General features: G+C 37.7%; 2 protein-coding genes and 1 long non-coding RNA gene across 4 annotated transcripts in view; 1 reads left to right on the top strand and 2 right to left on the bottom strand.

Annotated features, from left to right (window-relative positions):
• The first annotated feature begins 1624 nt into the window (after positions 1 to 1624).
• Positions 1625 to 3769, top strand: LOC138012685 (uncharacterized). The gene is made up of 2 exons (XR_011125066.1): positions 1625 to 3302; positions 3384 to 3769. It is a non-coding gene; the product is annotated as an uncharacterized lncRNA (long non-coding RNA).
• LOC138012684 (bone morphogenetic protein receptor type-2-like) lies at positions 2806 to 21518 on the bottom strand. Its single transcript, XM_068859530.1, has 9 exons — positions 21375 to 21518; positions 20748 to 20804; positions 16761 to 17120; positions 11860 to 12215; positions 10859 to 11033; positions 9208 to 9365; positions 7014 to 7161; positions 5991 to 6127; positions 2806 to 4943 (listed from the first exon to the last, which is right to left on the bottom strand). The coding sequence occupies exons 2-9, from the start codon at positions 20800 to 20802 to the stop codon at positions 4644 to 4646; spliced, it is 1689 nt and encodes a 562-aa protein (XP_068715631.1). The 5' UTR covers positions 20803 to 20804; positions 21375 to 21518; the 3' UTR covers positions 2806 to 4643.
• Positions 21519 to 22363: 845 nt separating this feature from the next.
• The window catches only part of LOC138013206 (uncharacterized), an 8783-nt gene continuing 4226 nt past the window's right edge, over positions 22364 to 26920 (bottom strand). For both annotated transcript variants that reach the window (XM_068860222.1, XM_068860221.1), the window contains exons 3-4: positions 26359 to 26592; positions 22364 to 25360 (exon numbers count right to left, since the gene is read on the bottom strand). In XM_068860222.1, coding sequence (XP_068716323.1) covers positions 24062 to 25360; positions 26359 to 26592 — 1533 coding nt within the window. In that variant the 3' untranslated portion in view covers positions 22364 to 24061. The remainder of the gene's footprint in view (positions 25361 to 26358; positions 26593 to 26920) is intronic.

Here is a 26920-nt window from a genome sequence, read left to right as displayed (position 1 = left end):
TCTGGGACTTCAGGTGCTCCCCCACCCTCACACAATCAAATCAATGTTGGGCATAATCTGGTCACTTTCAGTCATGCACACAGTTTTCACTTCAATAGGCCATTTTTGAGTTCATGTCTGCCTCTTCAAAGCGAGTCTAAAAGCAAAGTTTTTGTTAATTGAAAATTAGTTTTCATTCATATGTAAAGTAGAACTAATTACCATCACAAAGACTTCGCACTTAGACTCGCTTTGAAGAGGAGACATACATGAACTCGGAAATGGCCTATTCCCCCAAGCAACATTGAATATTAGGGGTAACCTTGCAAAAGAATCCAGAATATGCGATAAAAGGTGAGTTGAACAATAAAATGTTTGTCCCAAGGAATTTGTCCATGTCTGTAGGTCCACCCAAAACCTGTCCCCTTTTAAGGACCTCACCTGGCCAGAGGCAAAAATGTTGGCTATATCCAACTGCACCCAAAGTGTTGTAATGGAGAAAACTTGAGGGAGTTATCAGATTTTGACGGTACGATGTTGACTTACTACATTTGCTTGCAACGAGCAGTATGACCATGTCTTTCGATCATCTTACCCATGCACAGCTTGTGAATGCCATAAAGGTGTCTTTGGGCTTAATTTGTCACAATACTAGTGGTTGAGTTCTGGTGTAAGTTGCATGTGAAAGGCTCAAGCAAAATTGTTGTATCATCCTAAATTTCCCTTAATTAAGAAACAATGACACGTTTTTTTAAGTGATAGGTAAATCTAGGGAACCCTGAATTGCAAGTCCAGCCCCCCAATTGCTACACCAGGCTGCCTCTGCTTCTTATACCATGGTCAAATTAATTCTGGTTCAGTAATTTATTTATAATATTTATGGCATTTCAATACCTTACTAAAGGTGGTGGTGTGGTTCAGCTTCAACATGTAAGCTTTTAGGTAAAATTTTAATGTGAAGAACAGCTCCCCTCCACCAACATTTGGCCAACAGCTTTATTTATGTTTTGCTGAATAGATAACTGCTTTTAGGCCATCAGTAAGGTGTTGGAAGTCTGTTGGGCCACTGCCAGCTTTTAAATCTGATAGTCTTTATTGTACTGGCTTCAAACTTCTGGGTATTATTAAAATTCTATCAATTCGTGCAGCAGAAGTTAAAATTGAATGCAAAATAATAATTATTAAAACCTAAATGCTGCACTTAGCCTCCACTCTTGTTAAGTGAATTTCTTATTCAAATGATGTTCGATTATAGGTTGAGTTTGCTGTTTTTTTTCTTTGTTCTGAGAGGTTTTTCTCTGGGTACTCTGATTTTCCCCCCTCCTAAAAAAAACCAATCTTTGATTACTTTACAGTGTCCCAAATTAGTGTTTCAGCGCTAAATACAATTGACACTTAAAGTTCATTTCATTATCATTACTACCAATACCTGTTTTACATTATCAAATTTCAATCTAGTATACTGATTGGCTCTCTCAGTGTTTGGCTATCAGGCCTCGGTTGTTCAAAAGGCGGATAATGCTATCCACAGGATAAATTGCTATCCACCAGCAAAAAAAAATGGATGGTTCTTGTCAATTGAGTTATCTGGTGGATAGTGCTATCAACCCTTTGAACAACTCAGACCTGGTGATTTACTCTGTATGACCTTAGATGGAAACTGATCATGCCAATGCCATTTAGAGTGGTATCAACACGCAATCATTGCAACATCCACACAAAGAAACATACATTTTATTAAAAAACAACACTTGTTTCTTTGGTTGTGAAATTAATATTTGACAGTTGTAATAAAATTAACTATTCAGAGGAGTATAAAACAAAAGCATGAGGTTCCACTGTTACAGGCTATCCTCAAATATGAAATTACTTCCTATTGTTTTTCAAATGACTAATAATATCAATGCTTATTTTTTTGGTTTCAAAATACTATTATTTTTTGACATCTACAATTCAACTGAGTATAAAATAAAAAAACCTTAAACACTTTCATAGTCTTCTAAATGTTCACTTTTTTAGCAACCGTTATTAAAACTTGTCAAATGATGTACATTTTTTGCAATGTTTTTTGCCCTTCAAATTTTTGAACTTGTAATAGCTTAGTTCAAATTCAAGGAGTACATCATTAACTTTCTAAACCTCGAATTGCTGCTGCAATTTAACCGGTGGCCACATAAATTATGTAGTACTACGCAAGACTGAGGTCAACTTTTTTCAAACAAACCCCACTGGTTTACTTATTGCAAGCTTGAATGAAAATGTGTACAATATGCCCGAGAGATAGCCACAAATAATTGCTGTATATAATGACTAAAACCAACATATCAACCTTCTTAATGATTCCTTTTTCCAGTTTGGGTGTAATAAAGCTTACTTCTGCTATTATTATTGCTTACTGAAGATGTAAAGTGCACAAGGCAACATAAAATAAATTAATAATATCATAGCTATAAAATACCTAACTAAAAGCAAGGATAGCCCAGTTCTTCTTTATGAAGCTTAATCTTGAACATAATGAGACTTAATAATTTATTAATGGTACCATGACTTGCTCTTTCTTTTAATAGAGGTATAACCAAAATTAAGCCAAGAAAAATAGGATTAAATCTTGTACTAGACTTATGCTATACTTGACGAAATTTCGTCTGAAACCATCAGACTTCATTAGGTTGGCAAGTTTAACATAAGTCTAGTGCAAGATTTAATCCTTTTCTTTCATTAATACGTACTAAATGAATAATCTTCACAGTTCAAAATTAAGCCTAGTACAGGCAGATAATTAAAATGATGTGCATTAAAACAACCATTTCACATCAACGTTTTATAAAGGTGCTAGGCCACTTCACAAAGAACTAAATTGCATTTAAACGTTTCAAAATATTGAAATTTGCCTTAGTTGATAGACAGCTCCAGAGAAAATTAACAGAAAAAAAATAATGTACCAGTGCATCATTTCGATGTTACTTTGGGTTTGTTCTCAAAGCCATGCTTTGAGGCCAAATTTTAATCCAAGTATATTATCTAATCTACACTGTATTACTTATTGAATTCATGACATTTGAACAACATTAATTTTGGTGGTTATGGGACATAAATCAAAATGATGTTTTCTTTATTTCTAACACTTAACACAGTTTGCTTTAGGGAAAGTTGTTTTGCCAATAACAAAAATATGCTTATATTTGCTGTATCAAAGAGGTAAAGAAAAAAAACAATTTTAAAACTCTTAAAGAGTCAGGCTTTAAAACCTTTTTAGTATTATAATGATTTTAGTAAAAAAATTCTAATATTCTAAAAGTTAACAACTATTCACCGAAGAGGAGGTGGCTAGTGGTGGATATAATTTTACCGAGCTGCAAAGCGGCGAGGTAAAATAATATTCACCATTAGCCACCAATGCTGAGGTGAATAGTTGTTTTTATATACACTAATACTGTAAGATAATATAGAACAAAAAGATGATTTTAACTAATTTATTCCCACAAAGATTACAGGATTTTTGGGCGCAAATTCTGCGTGGATTCCTCGGAGGTGAACAGCAAAAGATATCCGGAGTTTGAGTAGCCAAAGCAGCACACACGCTCAACGCTATCCACTGTTTTAGTGTATACTACTCTAACGATTTTTTATCACTTTTTTAGCAGCGCTTTCCTTTCATACCACTTTAGCCTGAGAGCAGGCTCCCAGAGGGACTGGGGTTGGGGGGTAGAAGAAAGAGCCTGTGTGCAGGCTAATACCACTTGGGACTCGCTTTACTCTTCTACCTTTTCGTGATACCCCAACGCCCTCATGCTAAACTGATTTTATTAACTTTTTTGTGGATGAAAAAAAAATTTTACACGTAAGGGATGCCTCCTAGCTAGTTTTTGTTTATACATGTATGATCAATGTCCAGCAGTGCTTGAAATAAACGGTTGTCCGAGCTCGAGGTGACCAGAAAAACGGGCCACCAGTTTTTGGTATAATGAAAAGCCTGGTTGCCTGAAGAAACAACAGCAGACAACTGAACCAAAAATAGAAAATGAATTAATCATAAGTGGCACCTTACTTACTTGTGGGTTTTCTATTATCCATGTCCAATAGTACAGTGAAATTAATCATATTTAATTTGCTGCTGCTGCTGAGCATTTTCCCATGTTCTGAATATCAGATTCTGTAGTGTAAAACATCAATTGCCAGATAGGAAAATGTAAAAGACAATATCACAAACATGTAGGCGAAAGAGATTGATCACCGCCATTTTTGAAAATGCAAACATTATGCAAAGATAAACAGGCACACACTTAAAGTTCTAACTATGGGAAATAAAAAAAAACCCAGGTGTGACCAAAGCCAACGACAACAGTTGGTAACAATACTCAAACCTGACAACTTCAAATTTTATTGAAGCCCCCGGATGTCCCAAGAGTCTTTCCAACCTTCTAGTCAGTGGCTAAAACTGTACCAATGTGGCAGCTATGAAGTTATTTAAATACAGTAATTGCTTGATAGCACATACACTGTATGTCTTCCCTCTCTACTGATTGATCCGTAAGCTATCTAGCACCATATCTGACATGTACCACAACCCTGTGTTACATGTAGGTGAAGTTGCAAAGAAAGACAAACAGCAATGATATCTCTGTACATTCATGTCAACTCCACCATTAAACCTGCAAGTTGTTTTAAACAGTGGTCATATTTATTCCTTGATTCGATGACTTCTCAGGCCAAAGTTGAGTGGCTATGATCGGAGGTGGGCTATTTGTCACAAGCTTGCCACTGCCCAGGGGACTCTGTGAGTTTGACACAGGATAGTTTTGAACAATTTGCCGCACAGGGTTGAATGAACTGGTGGAGGATAGCCCATCAGGGAAATCTTTGAGTAACTCTGAGAAACGTTCTTTCACACAGAGTGCTGAAAGGCGAGCATCGCCATCCTGGTCCCAACAGTCCTCTATGGTCTCCTTTAGTGTGCGTAGTCCCTTAATTATGAAAATTAAATTGATTATGAAAGTTAAGTGGCTTGTTCAAAGGAAAATACTCAAATTTCAAGTTGCAGTTTTGTCAATGTTTTGCAATGATGACCAGAAACAGAGTTTTGCTTTGCCAGTAATTTTAATTTTTCGTTCACAAAAGAAATAAAAAATGATGAAAACAGCTAGTTTAAGACAAAGTTATCATCATCATCATTTACTCTCATCGCACCACATAGGCCAGTGGGCACATTAGGCCAATTCAAGTTATGTTCCCACCAAATTGCCTTTAGCCTGGCCTGTCTACCATCCTAAATCCTGGTTATTATTCAACAAAACATTCATAACTTTGTCAAATTAATAATTTCTGTGAAACACACAAAACTCAAGAGGCAGAGTGACTACTGACAGAATGAACTCAGAGGGGACAACGTTTTTTGTATTGTTTTTTAATTATTTCATTTTGTGTGCATATGACCTGCATTTTTGTTAAGTCTGATAATGTTTGATTGGCTAAGAGCAATGCAGTTTCCAGGTAACAGAGGGCAGAACGGACGTAAGTCATTGCAAAAAGAGGTACATGTCACAAACCAAGCATTCTGATTGCTCAATGATCAAAGAAAGTCTCAGATGGCCAATCAAATGTGAGCCCCGCATGGCGCAATTTTTGCACGATTGTGTGACAGACATGCATTTTCTTCTCAGACTGATTAATTATGACAATCTCATCTTCAGATTTTTTCATGTAAATTATTAATAAGTATTTGCATGATTTTTCAAAGATTACAAATTGCAGCCCCCCCCCCCCCCCCCCACCAAACAGGCTCCTGCAATTCTGTTGGTCTTTGAAAAAATATACTTGTGCTTATTTATTCCAAATTGCACTCAAAATCATGTGAATTACCTATACAAAGAAAATCTGGTGATGATTCATCCGACATAACTTACTGGGAAAACGTCACTGTCATTCTTTTTTTTGTACACAACTTCTTACATTACCAAGCAAAACTTAACAACTCTACCCCTCCACTACAATAACCTGAGTAAAATTCTTACCGGGTGATTATTTTTCCACACATCAGGGAATCCCGGTCTCCTCTTCTGCCGTGCTACATAGTCTCTGATGTGTTCACTTGTAATCGAGGGTCCCAGTTCAGCTTCAAATGGTGGCTTGTAATCTGACACTGGTTCTTCTAATAAAATAAAATAAAATAAAATAAAACATTTCAACCAGTTCACACTTAGCACCTCAGATAATCATAGTTTCAGAAAATAAAACTTCACAAAAAGTCTTATCTGCTAAACCAAAATAATTAACATTAATCTAATATTCTGTTAAAAAATCAATGCATGCAGAGCACTTTTCCACTTCCAAACAGGAAAAAAAAGGCCCTTACATTTTTGAATAGGTCACTTTTGCAATTTCAGGCAGTCAAAAATATAAGTTAGCATTTGGGTTTTAAAAGCAAAATTAAAATAGTTTGCTGTGAAATAATAATTTATGTTGAAGGAAACTTTCTACTATCAAATTACTTCTGAGAGGAAGATTTTAGTTCATAAAATCCAGATGTGCTGCTGCAACAAAATCCAAACAGATCATATTCATAGTTCAATAAGAATATAAAATTTCCTTCAAAAGTCAATCTGTTACAAGAAACTTAGAAACGTTCCTCTAAGGGCTCACTGCAATTTTCATAATTCTGAAGAATCTGCCAAATTTCCTAGCATAGCCGGGAAGATCGACTCCACCTCCAGAAAGGGTTTTGGAGTTTTTGCTAAGTTCACAACTCAAATATCGTTATGATATCTTTTTAGAGGTTCTTCAGTAAAAAGATTCACACAGATTCCATCACTTTCCATCTGCGCTGAGTTTGAACGCACCAATGTAGCATGGGAAACAAAGATGCCGATTGGTAGGTCATGTCATGCATCAATTGATTTCAGTATCTGTGGTTTCGGGTCACCTCTCAGCTAGGCGTCGGAAGTTTATCAAGATTGATGGATGCCAAAATGCAGTTTGACCATTGGTGCTCGAAAATCACAGTAAGTTTAAAAATAATGTTGCTTTTACATCCTTACTTCCATAAATATCAGAGCAGCGCATAGCTATCTCCCAGATCACCAAAGACATGGCATACACATCAATTTCCTTCAGTGAAGCCTCACATTCCCGCAAATTCAAAGCACCATCCAAGACCTCTGGAGCCATGTAACGCAAGGTTCCAACCTGAAAAATGGTTTTAAAACTTATGACAGCCGTTTGGCCAATTTAAACACAGTAAGTTGTAGCATGCAGTTGAAGACTTTGAAAATTTGTAATTCTATAGCATTGCTATTCTTTAGAGAGAATGCTTGGAAATGCAGACTCTATGCATATATTATTTTTAAAAACCAACAGTCCAAAAAAGCTAGATTACGACCGTTTGTTTTTGTTATAGAAATTCACATTGCTTGTCGTGGCAATCTGATTGGATAAATTTCAGCTTTGGTGGGATTTTCATACATTAAAATGTGTTTCACAGCATGCAATGCCTGTCAGTTGAAGGTGGGCCTTTAACTATAATATTGTAATTATGAAATGAATCAATTATATTGAACTGCGGATATGTAATCAAGTGACACTATGATCCTCACAGTTATGAATGCAATTTTAGCAATTGCGTGGAGAAGCCTGAAAAACTCAGGACTTTTCAGGCTTCTCCATATAATTGCTACAATTGCATTCATAACTGTGAGGGTCATACTGTAGCTTCACTTGAACAATTTAACTACTGCCTACTACCTACAAGTACCGGTAAACTTGATGACCAATGGATGATTTGACATTGTGATCTCAATGGCTCATTTTATATTGCTGATGAAGTTTGAGTGATTCCAATGAGATCTTTTCATGATGTTTCTTGAATTATCTCAAAGCTTTGATCAATGACTGTTATCATAATACGTTAATGATTTGTTAAATAAATACAAGCAGACATTAATGCTGTGTGTCTAAAGAACTACTTTCTGTGATAATCCTATCAAGCAAGACAAAAGAAAAAGGAACAATTATATTGGTTTAACCCATCGGTGTTCTCACCAGGCTGCACCCTTGTGGGATTCATGCGCAAAAATTCGAAATTGGCTCACAATAATCAACACTATGTGCCCCATGGCCAACGGGCGCACAAATATTTGGAAAATACTTGTACCCAAGTATTTGTCTGATACATGTAAATTTGCCAGTGCAAATTCCATTCACGGACATAATCTTCAGGGCTCCCAACATAATCTGTTATTCCATGGCCGAACAATGAGGCCCTCAAAAAGAGTTTTTGTTGTAGGGGCACAGTAACATGGAACAGTCTGTCAGCGGAGGCTAAGCAGGCCACTACTTTAAATAGTTTTTATTCCGCTAGTGTATTTTAGAAATTACTTCTTTTTTCTTTTTTAGCGTTTAATAAAAGATTTTTTAACAATGCTAGTAATTTTTACGTGAACGAAATGATATATGAAGTGTGAATCATATACTGAGCTGCGGATATGAAATCAAGCAAAGCTATGATCCTTGCAGTTATGGATGCAGAAATTGCGTCCATAACTGCGAGGATCATAGCTTTACTTAAATTTTAAGTGTTACCTTTTAAGTACTAGGTAATATATTTATTAGTGTTAATGTGCACGGCTCTTTAGAAGACCACTTTTCAGTATTATCATGTGTATTCGTGTATTATCACATGCTTTTACAGTACATACCGTTTGTGGCCCCAATGCTGGCCACATTTTACTGAGGGCTAAATTCTCAGAATATTCACTTTGGGGTACATTCATAGGAAATGCTCAATGATGTCAAAACAAAAAAGGCTGACATCATTCTTTTCAAGCCCTAAAGTTGCGACATCTGAGGTACAAGAAGCCGATTCCATAAAAGCCAATCCACCAGTAGAAAACAATTCCACTTCGCTATCGAAATGCAGCAAGAAAGATCAACTTGTATTTCAAAATGCTTGGAGGATGAAACACGGATAGCCGGAATATTTAGAGGAAAAAATTGTAACTTGGGAAAGGGCCCAACCTTTTTAGGGGATGGCCCCTAAATTTGAAGGCTATGGGCCATATGACCCCTTGGGAAAAAAATCTGGTGAGAACACTGACCCACTGACCAGTAAAAATCGTCAGAGTTAATCAGAGTAAAATCTATAGAGTCTCACTTCCAGGAGTCAATGGGTTAAAGAGGGTATAATTTTTTAGTGGATGTAGAGGTTATTATTATTATTATTATTATTATTATTACCTCAGTGATTATGTCATCACTAGATCTGCTTGCTCCAAATTCTGGCATTTTCATGGCAAATCCAAAGTCAGACAGTACACAAGTAAGTCCATTGCTGACCAAAACATTTTTGCTGCTTACATCACGATGAACAAAGCAAGGTTTTATCTCATGGTCATCTGGGAAAAAGAAAGCACCTTTTAGCAAATTAGTCTGGACACCATTTTTAATTAAATACCAACCAAGCTTAAGGGTTGAATAGTTTTGCCTACCAGAAAAGCCCTACCGTAATTTCTGAACGTTTACCCGCACGGCAGATTACCCGCAGCGGTCTATTTTTGTCGTAAGGGGAAAAAAAGTTCAACAGATTACCCGCACCCCAAAACAAAAGAAAATCATGCTCCTGTATCACCGGGATAGGAACTCACAAACTTGGAGCGATGAATAATTCTGTGTTGTTGTTTACAAAGCGAAAGATCAATAACATTTTCTGCTAAGAATTGGCTGTTAACAATGCAGCCTTAAACACTCTCCTTAACCATTTCTGGTTTGTCTTGTTAAAACGACCTAAATATCAATGTATTAATGCTAAGACTCAATAGATTGCGAGTTGAACGCCACCATCTCTACGAGTGTTAGAATTAGTAAATCAAGTTTTCACACGCTTTGTTTGCGATGTTCATTGAGCGGTTTTACAAAGACTAAGACAAATAAAGCATCACTTTAAAGATTGAATCAACAAACACACAGATTTGAAGGAAGTATTGGCTTAATTATCCTCATTTTACCTATTGTTTTTTGATCTTCTATTGAATGATACCGCTTGTAAAAATCTGTTCTAAAAAAATTGATATCTTAGGATCTACTGACTCTAAGAAATCGCTTGAAACGGGAAAATACTCTCTACCTCAAGGCAGTGCTTGCTAGGAATATTGTACTGACGCGCCAAATATTCTGGTCTTTTACAATTTTGTCCGTGAATGTTTGTTTACACGCGTTGAGCGACTCATGTTAGAAAATGCGGCGGTAGCAATACCATGAAATGAGCATGTCGGCATCAGTTTTTGTGTGTGAATTACGGTACTTTAAAGCCTGCTATCTCACATTTTTATTCTTTTGTGTTTAGTTTATTATTCCAGTTGGCGAATGTTTTTTTTTTTCAACTTAACATAGAAAGAAGCGGCAAAATTAGCAAAGTAAGAAAGTAATATCACACGCGTGATAAACGATTTTCAATTTGCATTAGTTTTCATCGAGAGCATTAGGCAATTAAAGCGGGATAAATACGGCAATACACAATTTTTAGGAACAGTTTCATTAATGACTTTTATATTTTTTCCCTACTTACGGTTTTAAAACTATACCGGAAGATTTAAAGATTAACACATTACCCGCACCTTCCTATAACCCGCACCAACAACTGTTTGCGGAAAAATTAACAAATTACCTGCGGGAAATTGGCCGGAAATTACGGTAACATTGTAATTTTATGCTCAAGGAAAGCCAAAGTCAAAATCAACATTGCAGACTCCATGTGTAAATGTCTTGTATAAACTTTTTTTTAATCAGAAATTACAATGCAATTCAATTTCCCAGTAATCTAGGATTAACTTAATCTGACTTTGAGCAACTGGGCCTGGACAATTAATTTTCAATCCCATTTCCCACTCACCATCATTATGCAAATAGGCCAATCCTGCTGCAAGTGAATGGCCAAGAACACACATTTCTCGCCATGACACAGTGTTACTCTTTAAAAATTTTAAGAGTGACCCTTGGCTGTGGTACTCGGTAACCAGAATGTACTCAATACCATTGCTTTTCTGTCTTTCAGCAGCAAAATGAAACTGAAAAACAGAGAATATTATGGGCCAGGAGCCAGAGATTTAATGTTTTTACATGAATCCTTCAAAATTTAAGATAATTACCGGTAATTATAAATCTAACAGGAGATCAATAAAATCCCGGCCCCGTTTGAAAAGATAAGAGTATGAAAATAATATACTTCATGTTAAGCATTGGCCAAGAGTTTCTTACACATCCTTTAATAGATGTGCTTGGAGTGTGCACAGTTACAAGGGCAAATACTGAAACCTTTGCAGAGATTGAAACTAACGAATAGACTATAATATAAGTGACTTATCCACCCAATTAAGTTATTTATTGAACAACTGGAGCCTGATCACAAATTATACAGATTTTTACTAGAGCCAACAACATTATAAGAAATATAGTATGTGTAGATTTCATGTTCTTATTGGCAAGACAAACAGACTAAAGAATAGCTTTTTCTTCAGTAACTTGATGTCTTTTAATGGATAATATTTTTTAAGTATTGCTTTATTTTGTAAAGTTTCGTCTATTTCATCTCTAGAGAGCTGTAATTTTAAAGCATCCATCCAAACATCCTATCCCTCCTTCCTTGCGTCCATTTATCTACATCTATCTACATGTATGTACATTGTATCTAGTTCTATTATTTTATCTACACTGTAACTACCAACCTCACGCAAGGAGGAAAACAAAAACCTTGAGAGAGCGATAAACACTACATAATATCATACTTCCAGCAGTGTGTTAGGGAAGTTTTTTTTTAAAGTTTATTTGTCCCTCTGCTGACAGGAGAAAAAAAACCACACATTCCTGCATTCAAATAAAACATCATTTTGTTACCTTTAAAATACTTGGGTGTGACAAATGTGTTTCAAACACATCCTTCTCGCTTTTCCATGTATGCCTGTGCTCTGGAGGAAAAGTCTTTACAGCAACAACATCACCATTAAAGTAGCCTCGCCACACACAGCCGTATCTCCCCTGGCCCACTAATTCCTCAATCTGCAGCCCAGTCAAGTCGAGCTTTAGGTTGGGACATTCTTTTTCCTCTGAGCCAGCGGTTACATACTTGTTTTCACTATTACATTTAAATTTGTAAAGATACAAAACCATTGCCATGGCTCCAAACAGAGCGATGAAAATAACCAGCGCAACAGCAATGATGACTATTTTGCCAGCTTCCTGTTTATCAACACCTGAAAATAAAACACTTACATGTCCAGAAGTGCAGGTAATTAGACACAGCCCCAATTTTGATATCCAACACGAACTGTCCCATTAAGCCACTGACTCCTAGGAGCGAGACTTAATAGATTTTCCTCTGTGTGGCACCACATGATTTTACTCATCAATGGGGGGACGCTTCAGGAGTCATAGAGGATATCACATGGCCACGCGAAGATAAAAAATTTCTCTTCGAGTGTTGAAAAAATTTTCACCAGTGAGCACAGCAAACGAGTGAAATATTTTTCAACACAAGAAGATAAATTTCGTATTTCCAAGCAGCTATGTAATATTCTATTTATTATACAAACACCAATGAAATACTAAATCATTTCACGAAAGGCATCAAAAGGCGCAATTTTTATATGTAACCATAGCAACAGTGATCTTTTCACATGACATCATGTGAAGATATCATGTTTTCACGTGAAAGGTCACTTGCTATTTCATTGGCGTTTATAAACAATTATTGGATGAGGTTTTTGTGATATCCAGAATAACCAAGGTCGAGGTAAGGGTTATCAGCCGAAGCCGAAGGCTGAGGCTGATAACCCTTACCGAGACCTTGATTATTCTGGATATCACAAAAACCGAATCTAATAATTGTTTTATTATACATTGAAGGAAAAAAAAAACGGTCACAACAAACCATTGTTGTCATTGTTGTGCTTCTTCACTGACAGCAAGCAACACAAAGCGCGCGAACTTGACATGATTACCCTAAGAAATCATGCACTGCGGTCATACATGACATGATTACCCGTGACCTTGGCTGACCTTGACATGATTAATGTATAATCTGCAGTTATGACGTCACGGGCGCTGATTTCGAAAATTCACTGTAGGCTTTCGGCCAATCAGGAAAGAGATAGTGAGCTCAATGTATAATAATATAATAAAATGGGTTAACAAGCTCTGTCTGTATCCAGTCAGAAACTATGTCCTCTTTAACCCACTGACTATACAGATTGAGAGTTCATAGATTTTACTCTGTCTCAGGGCTCAAAATAATTTCCGGAGGGTCTCTGGACACCATGACCGGCCAAATTCATTTTAGCTCAGTCACGTACCGTTTCTGGCCTGTCAAATTACATAAAATAAATAACTCTTAAAACAGGGGCCCATGAACCAAAACTGGCGTTATATATTTCCAAAAACGTTGTTGCTTAGAGCTTATAGCACTTTAAAGCACACATTGTCAACAACGGTTCTTGATGCATTTCACCCAGGATTTCAGATCAAAGTTCCGCAAATGACAATACACAGCGACTTGCTACAACTGAAACAACTGAACAGCATGGAAATTTTAATTTAGTTCATTTCCAAAACGATCAAATGTGACACGGTCAACATGACCGGCAAGACGGAAGGTTGACCGGTCAACTCCCAAATCAGTTCAGACATTGTCCGTCGACCGGCTGTTATTTCGAGCCCTGCTGTCTAATGCCAGATGATCTTTCTTGTCAACTGAGGGTGGGGGGGGGGGGGGGGGGGGGGGGGGGAAAGGCCATTCAGGAGTCAATGGGTTACTGTAAGTCTAAGCATTTTACTTACCTACAGAGTAAAATCTCACTCAAAGGGGTCAATGGGTTAAGAGACGTGAAATTATAATAACTAGACATGCAATTTCTCAATGTCTTCTTTTTTCCAACAATACAGAACATACATGATGACCACCCTATAAGCAGGTTTAGTGCCTCTGTAAATTAACTTCACTCTACAGCCAACATCAACTTTCAGATTTCTTTGCGGTGGTCAATTTACCACATCAACCCAATTGATCAAAAGTGCAGTGTTCGACACTAACGCTTGCCCGATTGCATGCCGTAATTTCACCTTTTTATCTTGACATTCCTCAAAAAGCTTTGGTAAAAGTAAATGGGCTCTTTGCATGATACTGTAACATGGTACAAAATCTGCCATGCTGAATGGCAAAAGTATGCAACAGCCTCCAAAACAAAGCTATTTCAACCAGCCAAGTATGATTTTTCCTTGTTTTGGATGTCCCAGTGCATAGCTTGTCATCCGGCAGGGCAGATTTTATACCATGTGACAATTTCATGCAAAGGGCCCATTATGATAGTATTGCCGTGCTGATTGTTGAAGCCCCATTAGGGGAGGGAGGAATCTAAGTATCCCGTATCTCTAAATATCCTTTATCCCATTAATCCTCCCCCCCCCCCCCCTCCAATATCCCATATCCTTATAAGCTTTTTACCTTGATTCAATATCCCGTATTTCTGATAACCCCTAATAGGGCCTCGTTGTTTCCATTGGCAAATTTAGTAGCATTAATAATAAGAAATAACCTCTTTCTATTTTTACAACAAAATAAATAACTTCTAGTTAAATTATAGATTTATCTTTCTGGTAATCTCTCCCCATTTTCTGAAGTTTACCCGTGGTTGTAGTTTACTGTAACTGGACAATTTGTGTTAACTGTTTGTGCATCCCATGGATACACCCTTATATGCGTCTTGTATGAAATTAGGTTTCCTCACGAATAATAACAAGGAGAAGTGATCGTAACAAAAAAGCAAGAGGCAGGTAATCTCACGGTAAACAGATTCACAAGCTGACGACACTTTCCTTCAATATTTTCATTTTTGTCCTGTTAAATTTATTTTCTGGCACAATATTCTATAGAAATCAACAGTTGTATGGTATATTTGTCGTATTTGATCGCCTGGTTGACAAGACATGGACCTCGTGACCATATTTAGAAGGCATGCCAAATAAGGTTATTGTAACAGGTCCTTCGTATTCTAGTTATGTTTCGTTCACATTGTCAAAATGGTGGAAAATGATGAATATTTATTTGAAGAAGATAATCAGAAACGTTTCGGGAACACCTGATTTTTAATGTCGTTGATAAATGTCTAGGTTTTTTCCCGTATCTCCAGGTTTTGGGTGGTTGAGAGGTTTGGATGCACTCAAGAGTGTGAACTCGTTTATTACAAAGTAATATACAGATATGTATAAAGATTACTTTTCTTTTATGATTGAAGATTTTGTAATAAAGAATTACTTTAGCTTCTTTTTGAATCTTGCAAGAGATGACGAACTAGTGATATCTGAACTTAGATTATTAAAAAACTTTGGGCCTTGAAAGAAAACAGAAAATTGACATATACCGTAGTTATTCGGTTATAAGGCGCACGTTTTTTTCAAGAAAAATCTGTCTTTGGGTGGCAAGTTAGTGCTAAAATTGGGGTGCGTCTTATAGCCAAGTATTTTCGCGCCACAAAATCTTAAGATCACAATTTGAGAAGAACTTGTAGTTTAAACAACACAAGAAAAGGACATTAGTTGTCTATTAAAAAAGAATAGTGCTTTTAGAGACCTTTAGAACACTAAACGCCTTCAAGAGAAAAGCAAACAAACGGAAATTTGCATACGTCCTTAAGAGCATGTGCTCAGTAACGTGATACCCATGACAACAATACAATTGTTCGAACCTTGTTTCGAATATTCCAAGAATCCTGTTTGTCGCTCGCATGAAAAGTTTCTTCTCTGAACAAACAGTGTGGAGATAAAGCATACCTTCTTCATTCATCCAGGCTTTCTTGTGCACTGAAATTTGCATCCTTGGTGGTGTGTTGATATTCAGCTGTCGAACACCTTTGCATGACTTTCCGTGGGAGTTTTTGCGCTGTTCGCTTTCGCGTGAAGTCTGAACTCTGACTATTTATTAAGTCGGAAGGTTCAAATAAATGTGTATGCGTTTTATGTTTATCATTTCAGGTGTGAACTTTTAGCTTTTGTTTTTACGTATAATTATCATTAAATGCGTGCCTTTTTCACTCTGTTTACGTTAACAAAAAGAGTTTGCATACCAATTGTGTAAGGATAATTGTTCTCAAATTCATCACATCCTTTTGATAACTCTCAATTTTTTGGTGCGTCTTATAACCGAGTATTTTCGCGTAATTTTCAGTTTGAGAACTTAGCTTGATTAAATTGCCAAGTTTGGGGTGCGTCTTATAACCGACTGCGCCTTATAACCGAATAACTACGGTATTTGTTTTGCAATATGGTAAGCAAAAAAAAAAAAGGTGTGTGCCTGGTGTTATTAAGCTATGGGTACGATTATTCAAGTAAAATAGAGTATCAAATTTTGAAGGAAGATTAGAACTGCAAAACAGGTAAATGTCTAGTAATTTAAGCAAGTAGAGTTCCTTATTTAAAAATAGGATCTGTATGAGCAGATAGGAAATTCAACAACATTCCTTCTCAGAACTACCTTCATCTGGACAATCACATGTCTTCAAGAAATGTCACTTTTCAGTTCAAAGCCATTTTAACCCATTGCCCCTGGGGAGTGAGATTTAACGGATTTTACTCTGCCTAACGCCAGACAATTTTACTTGTCAACTGGGGACATCCTAGGGTGTTTGAGGTGTCCATGGGTTAATGTTTCTCTCCATAGCATTTTCAGTTGGAAAAGACAAATTTCCCTTGAGCACTTCCTAGAGACATACACTGTACACATGTATGTCTTTTAAGCCACACCTTACCTTGCTGTGTAGTAACAGCAATAGTGGATTCATAGTCTTCATAGTCGACTGCTGTAAAATTTGTGTTGCACAAATCCCCGCTACAACAACAAAACCCAGACACATTCTCGCTTTTAAAGGCATCATAGTCAGGATTCTGGATGCAATCTTGACGACAAAACTCAAGATGGTTGTCAAGGCCAATATGGAAGCATCCTCTCCTGATAACGACAAGTGATGTCTTGTTAGCAATGTTTTCTTTGCGCCACAAGACAAAACAAACATGGTCATCATTGTGAGTGCACTTTTCACTGCCGTTATAGATTCCCTCGGTAGGATGGTAGGAGTTGCACTTCAGTCCGCTGACTTTGTTCCAACAGTCTTTGAAAAGAGAAAGTTATCTTTCAATAAAATGTTCCAATGAAAAAGAAGCAAATGTTTGAAATAAATTAACTTCCCATAAAACACCACCTTTGAGACTTTAAATTTCAGTTCATATTTAGCAGTTTGCCCCCATCAGAATGATGGTATTGAAATAAGAAGTATTGAATTTCAAATTGTATTTGCCCATCCACACGAATTAAGTAAACATGATTGAAATGATAACCTGATCGTTTTCCAGCAATGAACGCTTGGGATCGAAAACAAAAACAACTCTTACGCAAAATTGTGGAGGGCAAACAAAGAGTATTGTTGTATTTTGGGAAGTGGCCTATTCAATAAGAAAATTGCCATGGATCATAGAGGTGTGGATTCTTCATCTAGAGCAGTGGTAAGTTTACACTACAAAGCTGTGAGTTAGGGTTCTCAATAGAACCTAGAACATGTAACACTTGTCACGGGTGTCACTAGTACCTAAGTGCTACGGTTGTGAAAGTACACTGGTCCCAGAGGTTTTTGTTGAGCTGCGAGAGAGTCGCAAAGTGGCGAGAAGAGAAAAACCTCTGGTTACCTTGGACTTGAATCTCATTTTCATGCACATGTCATGTTAAATTCGAAACATTTTAGCCTTGGCCACTTGCAGATCCATGTTGTGTTCCAAACAAGGCTGTGAATCCAGCAAATTTGCTTTTTCTCAAAGTATCATAAAAAATCGCTTGGAAAAAATAAGAGATTGCTACCCCAGACTGAAGGAAAACCTCTTCATAAAAAAAAAAATTCCTGAGGGATCATACCCCCAGAAGCCCACTAGTAACTTGGGCCCAAAAGGGCCCAAGCCATACATGGCCTTTGGCCATGTTCTTTAGAGTTACAGTTGAAAAAAGCACAGAAACGGCTGTTCAAAATTCTGTTGAGAACCCTGTATGTGACCTGAAATAAAACTCATAAAGACAAACCTCGATTATCTGGACTTTTTCTCTGGTCCCAATTTTGTCACATATATTTATTAGTCATAATCAAGATCCGTAGCCATATTCTTTTTAGAACTACAGCATTGAAAAGTGAAGCAAAGGTGAGTTTGTTTCGCTTTTAAAAAGCAAAAGCAGCAATCACACGTGTCATAACTAATTAATGAACTTTCGAATGAGTTCTGATTTGCTTAGAGTTGCTTTGTTGCTAAGTGAATTTCATGCCCTATTGGCTCGTTCGCGTAGTAATATGCAAAATAAACAAGCTTCAATATGTCACAATTGTTTATTCACGATCATCGGGTCCTTGAATCATAAGCAATCATGAATCCCTTCTTTCCATAAAAGATAAACAGTCTATAATTTTGCAATTAGAGAAAGGAGAAAAAGAACCAATTTGTCAGCTGAATATGGCATTAGTAAGCAGCAGATATCTGATATCTGATATCTGCAAGGACAAGGAAAAGATCACGAAGTTTGCCGACATGTGTACAGGTAATTCACAACAGTGAAGATGTAGACCACATTGTTTTCCAAACGATTTGTAAATGTTTTTATTCTTCATCAATATTCATATTCGCCATTATCCAGACTATTTCGTCCAGTCCCAGCAAGTCCAGATAATCGAGGATCGACTGTATCAGGTGGATCGAAATGTAGTGGGAAACTATTGTAAGGGGATGACTGCATGGTATTAATTTGGTCCCAATGTCCATTATCATCAAAAGCTAGCACCAGATTTTCCGGAAAAAAGGAAATTGAAAAGGTATTCGAAATGTATACACCCAACATGCTTTATCACATAAGAAATGGAGTAAAAAAGCCAAGTATCGAATTAAATACCTATGTTTAATATTCTTTGTACGCACAATTATTTCTATATTCACGACAGTTGAATCCACTTTCCTCATGAATACCGGTAATCAATTATATGTAAACATAGCAATGCATCTACGTGTATGCTGAACTGAGAGTGCAACTTTTGTTACAATGTGATCTGAATGGCAAAGACCTTTTTTCTCGGTTTCACATGACACGTCACGGCCACCATGTTTTTGACCCTAAACAAAGAAACAGCAGCCCATATGTCCCGACCCAATCCACCGGAATTGAACTCTTTTATCATGCAAACACTTTCTTTTGTTTTCGTTTAAAAACATGGCTGTTGATTACGTGAGTGAACACAGGTGCCCCAAGCTCAGTGTTCCCCCCAAACTCAATTCGTTTGGGACACTAACAGCCAGCTGACGTCGCTGGCAGGGCTTCGGTTGCGCGGCTAGCGGATTGAAATGAATTGATAAAATGATGAAAAAGAGCCTCTTTCACATTGAACACCACACGTTGAGTTTCCACTTGGTTACGAGTCTTTGCAAGAGAAAATGAGGGGACAGAGAGGGAGGCTCAAGGCGTTGGCCGGGATATGTTATGTCCACAAAAGTTATTTTTAGACGAGCGGAAGTCTTTGTTCTAGGGGAAGTCTGTCTTCCGAGACGTCCGCATGCAGTCTTGCTTCGCTCTCAGGTTCTTAGTGAAAAGAGAAAATGATGGCGCACATGGAAGGCTTATGAATATATATTTTCTTTCAAACATCGGACCGAGGTTGGCCTGCATGCGGACGTCTCGGAAGACTTCCGCTCGTCTAAAAATAACTTTCGTGGACATAACATATCCCAAGGGCTGGACCGGGAGTCTCCTTCTCTGTCCCCTCATTTTCTCTTGGTCTTTGCTTGTGGCTTGGTTACGAGTCTTTGTTTGTCTTTGTTTATCGTCCCTGACGACGTTACCAAACAAAGACAAACAAACTGAAAGACTCATTACCAAGCCACAAACAAAGACTCGTAAGCGAGTGGAAACTCAACGGGTTGCCATGTGGTGTTCAATGTGACATCGCCAGCAGGGCTTCGATTACGGCAAAAAACCTTTGTCCTTGAAGTCTACAGTGGAGTTTTAACCATAGGAACATTTTAACAAGGAATATTTGACTCAATTTGGTGGTCTTGTGAGAATTCAGTGTTCAGCCTTAATATTTTACTATATCCATTGACAACCGAGGAACTGATAATGGCTTAATTTGCATCAAATCTGGGAAAAAAACCACACAGGAAGGAAGCAACCCACAATGGCAATAAGGTTCGGCCTTTTAATTGAGACTTTTTTCGTAAAACTATCTTTTCAGTTCTTTTATCGGAATTCCCAAACAGATCCTTATAATTTTGTTGGCTTTTCCTCACACTGAGCTTGGGGAACCTGTGGAGTGAAAACCAATAATATTATAGACACCAAGCGAGTGAATGATCAAGACTGTTCAAATTTCACCTTCCCTATACAACAATGTATTTATTGTTGATATTAGTTCGGATCATTCCAAGGTTGTGTGGTGTTGACACAAGAAAAGGAACACTTCAAATCAACCTTCTCAAGGAATACTTGCAACAAATTTTGTCAATGCTACATTTCAGCATACTTGCCCTCCAGCATTTCTAATCCATGTACTTGATCTTTGAAGAATGTATTGTGTTTGCACTCAGAAATTTCATTGCATCTAATGAGGCTTTTGACTAGACAAGATTTGGTTATGAAAGAACTCGACTCCAGACACCAAGTCCAAGTTGAACTACGTACAATTAATTGCATTGTACAGAAAACAATCCAGCCTTACCTTGACTAAAGCAGATAAACAGAGCCAGAATAAAGTTTACAAAATGTCTGGCCATGCCTGCAATAAATAAATGGAGCAAAATCTTGCTAAGCCCTAGCATATTTAAAAACAATATACGGGCTTTGTTTTAAATCAAGTACTCCTTCCACAATATTATTAATTGGAAGACTAGCTAATTGAGGGAATGATCGAAACAGTAAATTGAGTACAAAACTCATATTATCTTTAAGAGAAAAGACTTTCGCCATAAAGTTAACATATTTTCGACCCCAAATAAACGCATCAAAGTAATATGTTCGATTAGAAAGTAAATGATTTCAGCTTATTGTAAGATTTCATTTAGATTAAGCTCCAACTCTGAGCTAAATTTACTTAGAGCCAATTTAAGCAAAAGTTGCGCACACAGCACTTCACATCAATGAACTGGAAATCTCAAAAAGTAAACCATCAAAGGAGGAAACCAGAATAAGTGTATTTCAACACCTCCAAATAATCAACAAAATGCCGTTTCCTCGAGAAACAACTAGCAGAATGGTTTGGTGCCAAAATGTCGGCATAATTTCATCAAAACATTCCGCACTAAAACAGCTGAAAAGTGGCATTTTTGAAACAGTGACAAGACTTTACCTTTCTCTAGTCATTGGTTGTCTGTTCCGTTCCTAAAACAGCTATGAAAAACCCCAAAGATGAGAAATATTCCTGCGAAAGCCTCAAGCGTCGCTTTCCATCACCCGAGCATTCGATTTCCCTCGCAATGGATTCCCTGTCAATCTGTAACAGCCAATCAGATGGCGAATAGTGAATGTCAATCAACAAAATTAATAGCGCCATGAAATTTACAGTGTCTGTGTTATGTCTGGATCAAACGTGACCAACCACGTCAACCGACTGTAAATCTTCAAAGACAAACTTTGTCGCTCTCACAAAACCCCATTGTAATTAAACAAAACTATGTCAACAGAAAATTGCAAATGTAGGATGTATTCTTTGCACGCACCATATTTGTTCATCTTTCTTTGGCCAATAGTCCTGGCTCATTTTTGTCTACATGCTTCCCTTTCTAAGGATGATCTTTCAAAATATTTTCGAGAATACTTCTGGTATAAACGCCATTAAAAAAAACATCTATGGCATCACTCAAAGCGAACTAGTTATCTAAATGTTTTCAAAGTACCTCACAGCAACAAAAAATCGTAGGCTTTTGATATATTGTTTCGCGGTTTCGAAAAAAAAAACAAAGGGAGATGAGTATTCAAATGCGATATATAAGCTAATATATGTGAAATAGTATTTATCATTTGAAGCACTATATCATAAGAATTGCGTTTCAATAAAACACGTCCAATTAAAACAATCATGAAAGGTGGCCTTTTCCTGTCTTGCCCTTCATTCTAGATAGTCCAAGCAAAGCTTATAGCTTCTTATCAACCAATTATATTAGCAATCTTTATTTCACCGAGGTTGCTATGCGGTATGTTGTTTCGTGCAAAGAGGAGCAAAAAGCTATCTCGATATTTCTCAATAAAAAAAAGAAAAGCAGGATATCGGGATTTTCCATCATTTCTTGATCTTTGGGAAACGATGTTCCAAGGTACTGCTTTAATCGAGGAGAAACGGCGCGCACGCAATCTTTTTTTTTTTTTTTTTTTGAGGAAGCTTATAAGGTCAAAGGCTGTTTTTTGGGTTACATAGGCCTAAATACTATCGAAGTGGCGTCGGCCAGCCGAATAAATTGCGAAAAAGAACATTATAAGATAAAGTGGATTGATGTGGATTAATGTGTATTGTATGACGGCAAGATTATTGCGTAACTTTTATAGATCTTCTGTTTGGATGTCCAAAAGACGAATTATCGACGAAATGGCGTTCTGGGTTCGAACAGTGAACAAGCAGGACAAATGTTTTTAAGGAAGTTAAAATCTTCATAGGTAATGTTAGAGAAATGTTTTCTGGTCGCTGCGCAATGGCATTCTGGTTGATAGTGCGATGCATCATGGTAAAAAGCCAGCAAGGACAAAAAAAATCAAGAACTTGTTTCAAATTCTGATTATGTTATATGTTGCTGCTTGCTCGCTGAACTCGCTCCGCAGTGATAAAAGAATGCGAGGAACACACATGCAGGCTCCTGTAAGAACTATATTTACACCGTTGAAACGCGGCTGAATTTTTGTTGCAAATGTTGACTGTGGTGGCAAACAAAATTTACATCAAATCTGTAAATAAGCGTCACGAATAGTCCCCTAGCTTTTCGTGTCACGTCTTGAGTGACAATAAACGTCACAAAGTTTCCCTGAAATTCTTCTGTCGTGTAAAGACAAACAGCTGGATTTACAAAGTCGTAGGACATGAACCAATTTTACGTTGTATTTGTTCTATAAGCCTTTAATAAATTTGAAACTTTAACTTGAAACCAAATTTCCACCAATGGCTCTTTCTTGAAGCTTGGTTGTTCGTTAAAGACACAAACGCAGGCAATAACCACATAAATAAATAGTCATACCAGAAGTCTACGAATGCTTAGCACTTGTTAAATGCTGAAACTATTCTTTGTAGTGACGTGCATCAAGAGTGAATTCAATAAGAGCCGGTTGTTATGGCATAGGAGGGCTTCCCCGACGGAGTCACAAATGGGTCTACTTTTACAATACCCGTTCCCGCGAAAATCAGTTGTCATGTCCCTCAAAAAACATGGCAGAAGCAATCACGAGTGACATGGCTTCTTCTGATTGGTTAAAATTGGCTGCCCTTTGTTTTTTTCGCGCGCAAAGTGTACCTAAAAATAAATTCATATGTGATTGTGCTGGGGCAAATTGCTGGGGCAAGGCCGCAAAGTCTTCTGTAATTCACTCTTGCGCGCATTCATGCTATTCCTATTCCATGCTGGCTCCTATTCATAATCCGGATTAGCTGGATTACCCTAACCTAAAAGTAAAGCTAACTCATCTCGGAGATAACTGAAATGATAAGACAGTAGTGAACCGTGGAGTACAGGATAGGGTCGCTATTTTTGAATTCACAGAAGGCTCTTTTCAAGGACGCACGGTTAGTTTTAACAACAAAACGTGAAATGAACCGTCTAAGAGCTCTACAGCATGCGCCTAAGAATGCCTCCTGTTCGGACGTCCTCGGAAACATTCTACTCTTTCTATTTGATATAAATATGTCTTCACCGGAATTCACGTCATAGAGTCAGAATGGGCGTCTTTTTCTCTGCGACCGACAGAGTCTCCGTTCAGCACTTATCCGTCGCATTGGCACCAAGACATGAGAGACAAGTTGAAGTCAAGGTGGTTGTTTCCGTGTGCGAAAAAATTTCATTCGTTCTTCTGCCACTTTCGTTCCCCGCTAAAAGCTGAGGAGTCTACCACATTTTTCAATTCTTCTGGTCTGATATAATAAATCAGTTCATCTTCTTGAGTGTAAAAATCATCCATATCTATGTTGCCAAAAATAGCCTCTCTTCCAAATTTTTCCGTCGTCGAAACTTTCTTCTCCTTTTTTCGATCACTTTCGTCGGCCTCTCTTCCTAACATTTTCTCTTTATGAGAAATACAATGAAAGTATGAAAATTTGTTCAAGTTACTTATATTTTGAGACAAAAAAGAGTGGCTTAAGGGCAAGGACCTGAATCTTGCCAGCGTCAAGGCTCTGTCGTACGCAATCTTATGAAGCTCCATGCAACTGTGGTCCACCTCTTTTTCGACTTTTTCCAACTTTGACCGGGTTTTTGGTGGCAGCTTTGCCCTTAGCTCAGAGGTTTTTAAAAGTCTGGGGAGTCTTTTGTTGTATTCGTGAGTCTTCTGCTTTGGAGCATGCTTACAATCTTTGTTTTGGTGCTTTAAATTCTCCTCTGATGTTGATGAGAGAAACTGGTCCCCATTACCCGAGAAAGAAATATTTTTCTCGTCGGCTGCGTCAACCTGCGCTTCCATGTCGCTATCGGAAGTGAAATCACTGCTGTAATCATCATATACTGAAGTTTCTCGCGAAATGGGTTGCAATTGCGGGCCAGATAACACATCATTATCTATCATTGAGCCCTTTTCACTAAAACTACTTTTTATGTGTTCCACTGAAGTTTTCTCTCCTGTCACAGCACTTCTCCGGTGCGGGCGTTTGTCCCGGAACTCCTCGAAACTAAAATTAATATCACTAGCATCCAGCCCTCCGAATTCGTCTCTATAGTCTCTTTGTTTTGACCGCGCAGAAGGCTTAGAATCAATGAGGTCTAAATCCGATTTAGACACGTGATCACCAAACACCACCTTTCGCTGCGTTTTTGAAGCCGAATACGCTTCGCGCTTCTCTCCTTCTTCGCTTTCACTCTCCACATCTGTGCCTTCCTCTGCAATACTTTTCGTCTTGTCTGTGTTAAAATTGCAAGAGTATTCTTTGTACTTTGTGTCAAAGCTCAGATCTTTGATGTCTTGGGACGTTTTGTTGATGAATTGTTGGAATTCGAGGAGATCATCTGTTTCTCCATTTGTGTTTGCGAAGTCAAAGTTCAGGGGACTGTCTCCTGCTTCTGCTCGCATTTTCATAAGTAAACGATCATTGTATACACGTTCGCTCATTAAGTAGTAGCTTTCACGCCTCTTGGGAGCCCATCGTACCTGCAAAATGAAAACCTGCGACAGTTAGAATAAGCTCAAAATTAAAGACGAAAAGGATGATTCACCTAATGGTCTACATCAGACAAAATGCCAATCTTAGGCAGTTTTTTATTAGCCTCCGTCAACACAAGTCAGGTTTTAGAGGGCAAAATTTATCTTAATTAACTCATATTCTACACGTATCTTTTCATTCTTAAGTATATGACTGGTGTAGTTGATAAAGTCCAAGCATTTGCACCAGCAAGGTAAGCGTTGGGGTTGGTGCTATTTTTAGGTTTGAGGGAATTGCAGCCGTTAATCTTTTAACTTGAACAGAGGTTAAAGGACACCTTGTGAGATAAATTGTCTATATTCCTAGACATGAATGATGTCGATGCGAGGATGACGTGATAGATTGAAGTTTCTCGCATTTTTGTCTCGCGGTCTTCTTGTGTTTTGACTTAATTTTGACCCCTCTGCCTTTTTGTTATTGTAAAAAACAAATTGATGTCAGTTTTTCATGCGTCTGTCCTGTTATTGACAATGAATTTCGTCATAACATTGTCAAAGTAGTCTGCGGATCCACTCAGCTATCGCCTCATGGATCTACAGCTACTTTGACAATGTTATGACGAAAGTCATGATCAATAACAGGACAGACGCATGAAAAACTGATATCAATTTGTTAAATTTACTTCATAAGTTGCACGCAGAGTCCATAACCCCGAATAGTCCCACAATGCCACACTCGTAACAGTCTCCCTAAATTTTTTGGAGACGGCAATTGCAGCGTGTAAGAAAAGTGTATGTTATTTTTTTTATAACACTTCTATTGAGTGTACATCTGATATAGGTCCGCTCTAACTGTTTTTAACACCTGTTAAAAATTCATTCAACTGCGCGTTGAACGCAGCACAAATGTGTAATTACATCAAACTATGCCGTTCAGTAATGTTGAAAAACACGCTGAAACCGTTTGATTGCGCCATGATAGTGTACAAGTCATCACCAAGACGTACCAAGATTGGCAGTTTATGTGCACCTCGTTCTCGTGCTCCGAATAGCAACGCCGCGCATCTCCTCTGGTTGTGCCGAAGTTCGTTTAAATCATATCGCGGCTGAGTTCCTGTCATTGGTATGTCCAGTTTCTTCGCCTTTGGCATGATTGTCTTTTGTCCTAAAGCATTTTTCTTCTGTTTGGTCAAAAGATCGGCATAACGCTGTCGCTCGAGACTCAATGCGGCTTCAACTTTCTGAGGATGACAATTATAAAATCATGGGAGAAAAACATATAATAAACAGTGTCAACTGTAGTTATAGCTGCGGCACTAAATGGGGACATTGTACGATATCAAGTCAAATCAAATCAAGTCAAGTCAATTCATAGGTTAGTTTTTCGGAGAGGGGAAAAACCAGAAAAGAGAAGCCTCTCGGAAAGGAGTAGAGAACCATCAAGCTCAACCCCCATAGTGACGCTGAGTAGGAGAATCGAACACGGGGCACACTGCATGGTGGGAAGCGACTAGTCTGCCTACTAATTTAAAGGAATTTTTTCGCGGTTTACTGAATATGGGGGAAAAG

The sequence above is a fragment of the Montipora foliosa genome, chromosome 8, assembly GCF_036669935.1.
Source record: "Montipora foliosa isolate CH-2021 chromosome 8, ASM3666993v2, whole genome shotgun sequence".
NCBI classification, from domain to species: domain Eukaryota; kingdom Metazoa; phylum Cnidaria; class Anthozoa; order Scleractinia; family Acroporidae; genus Montipora; species Montipora foliosa.
The sequence above is the reverse complement of the archived record's forward strand: the minus strand, read 5'-3'. Positions and strand labels throughout refer to the sequence as shown.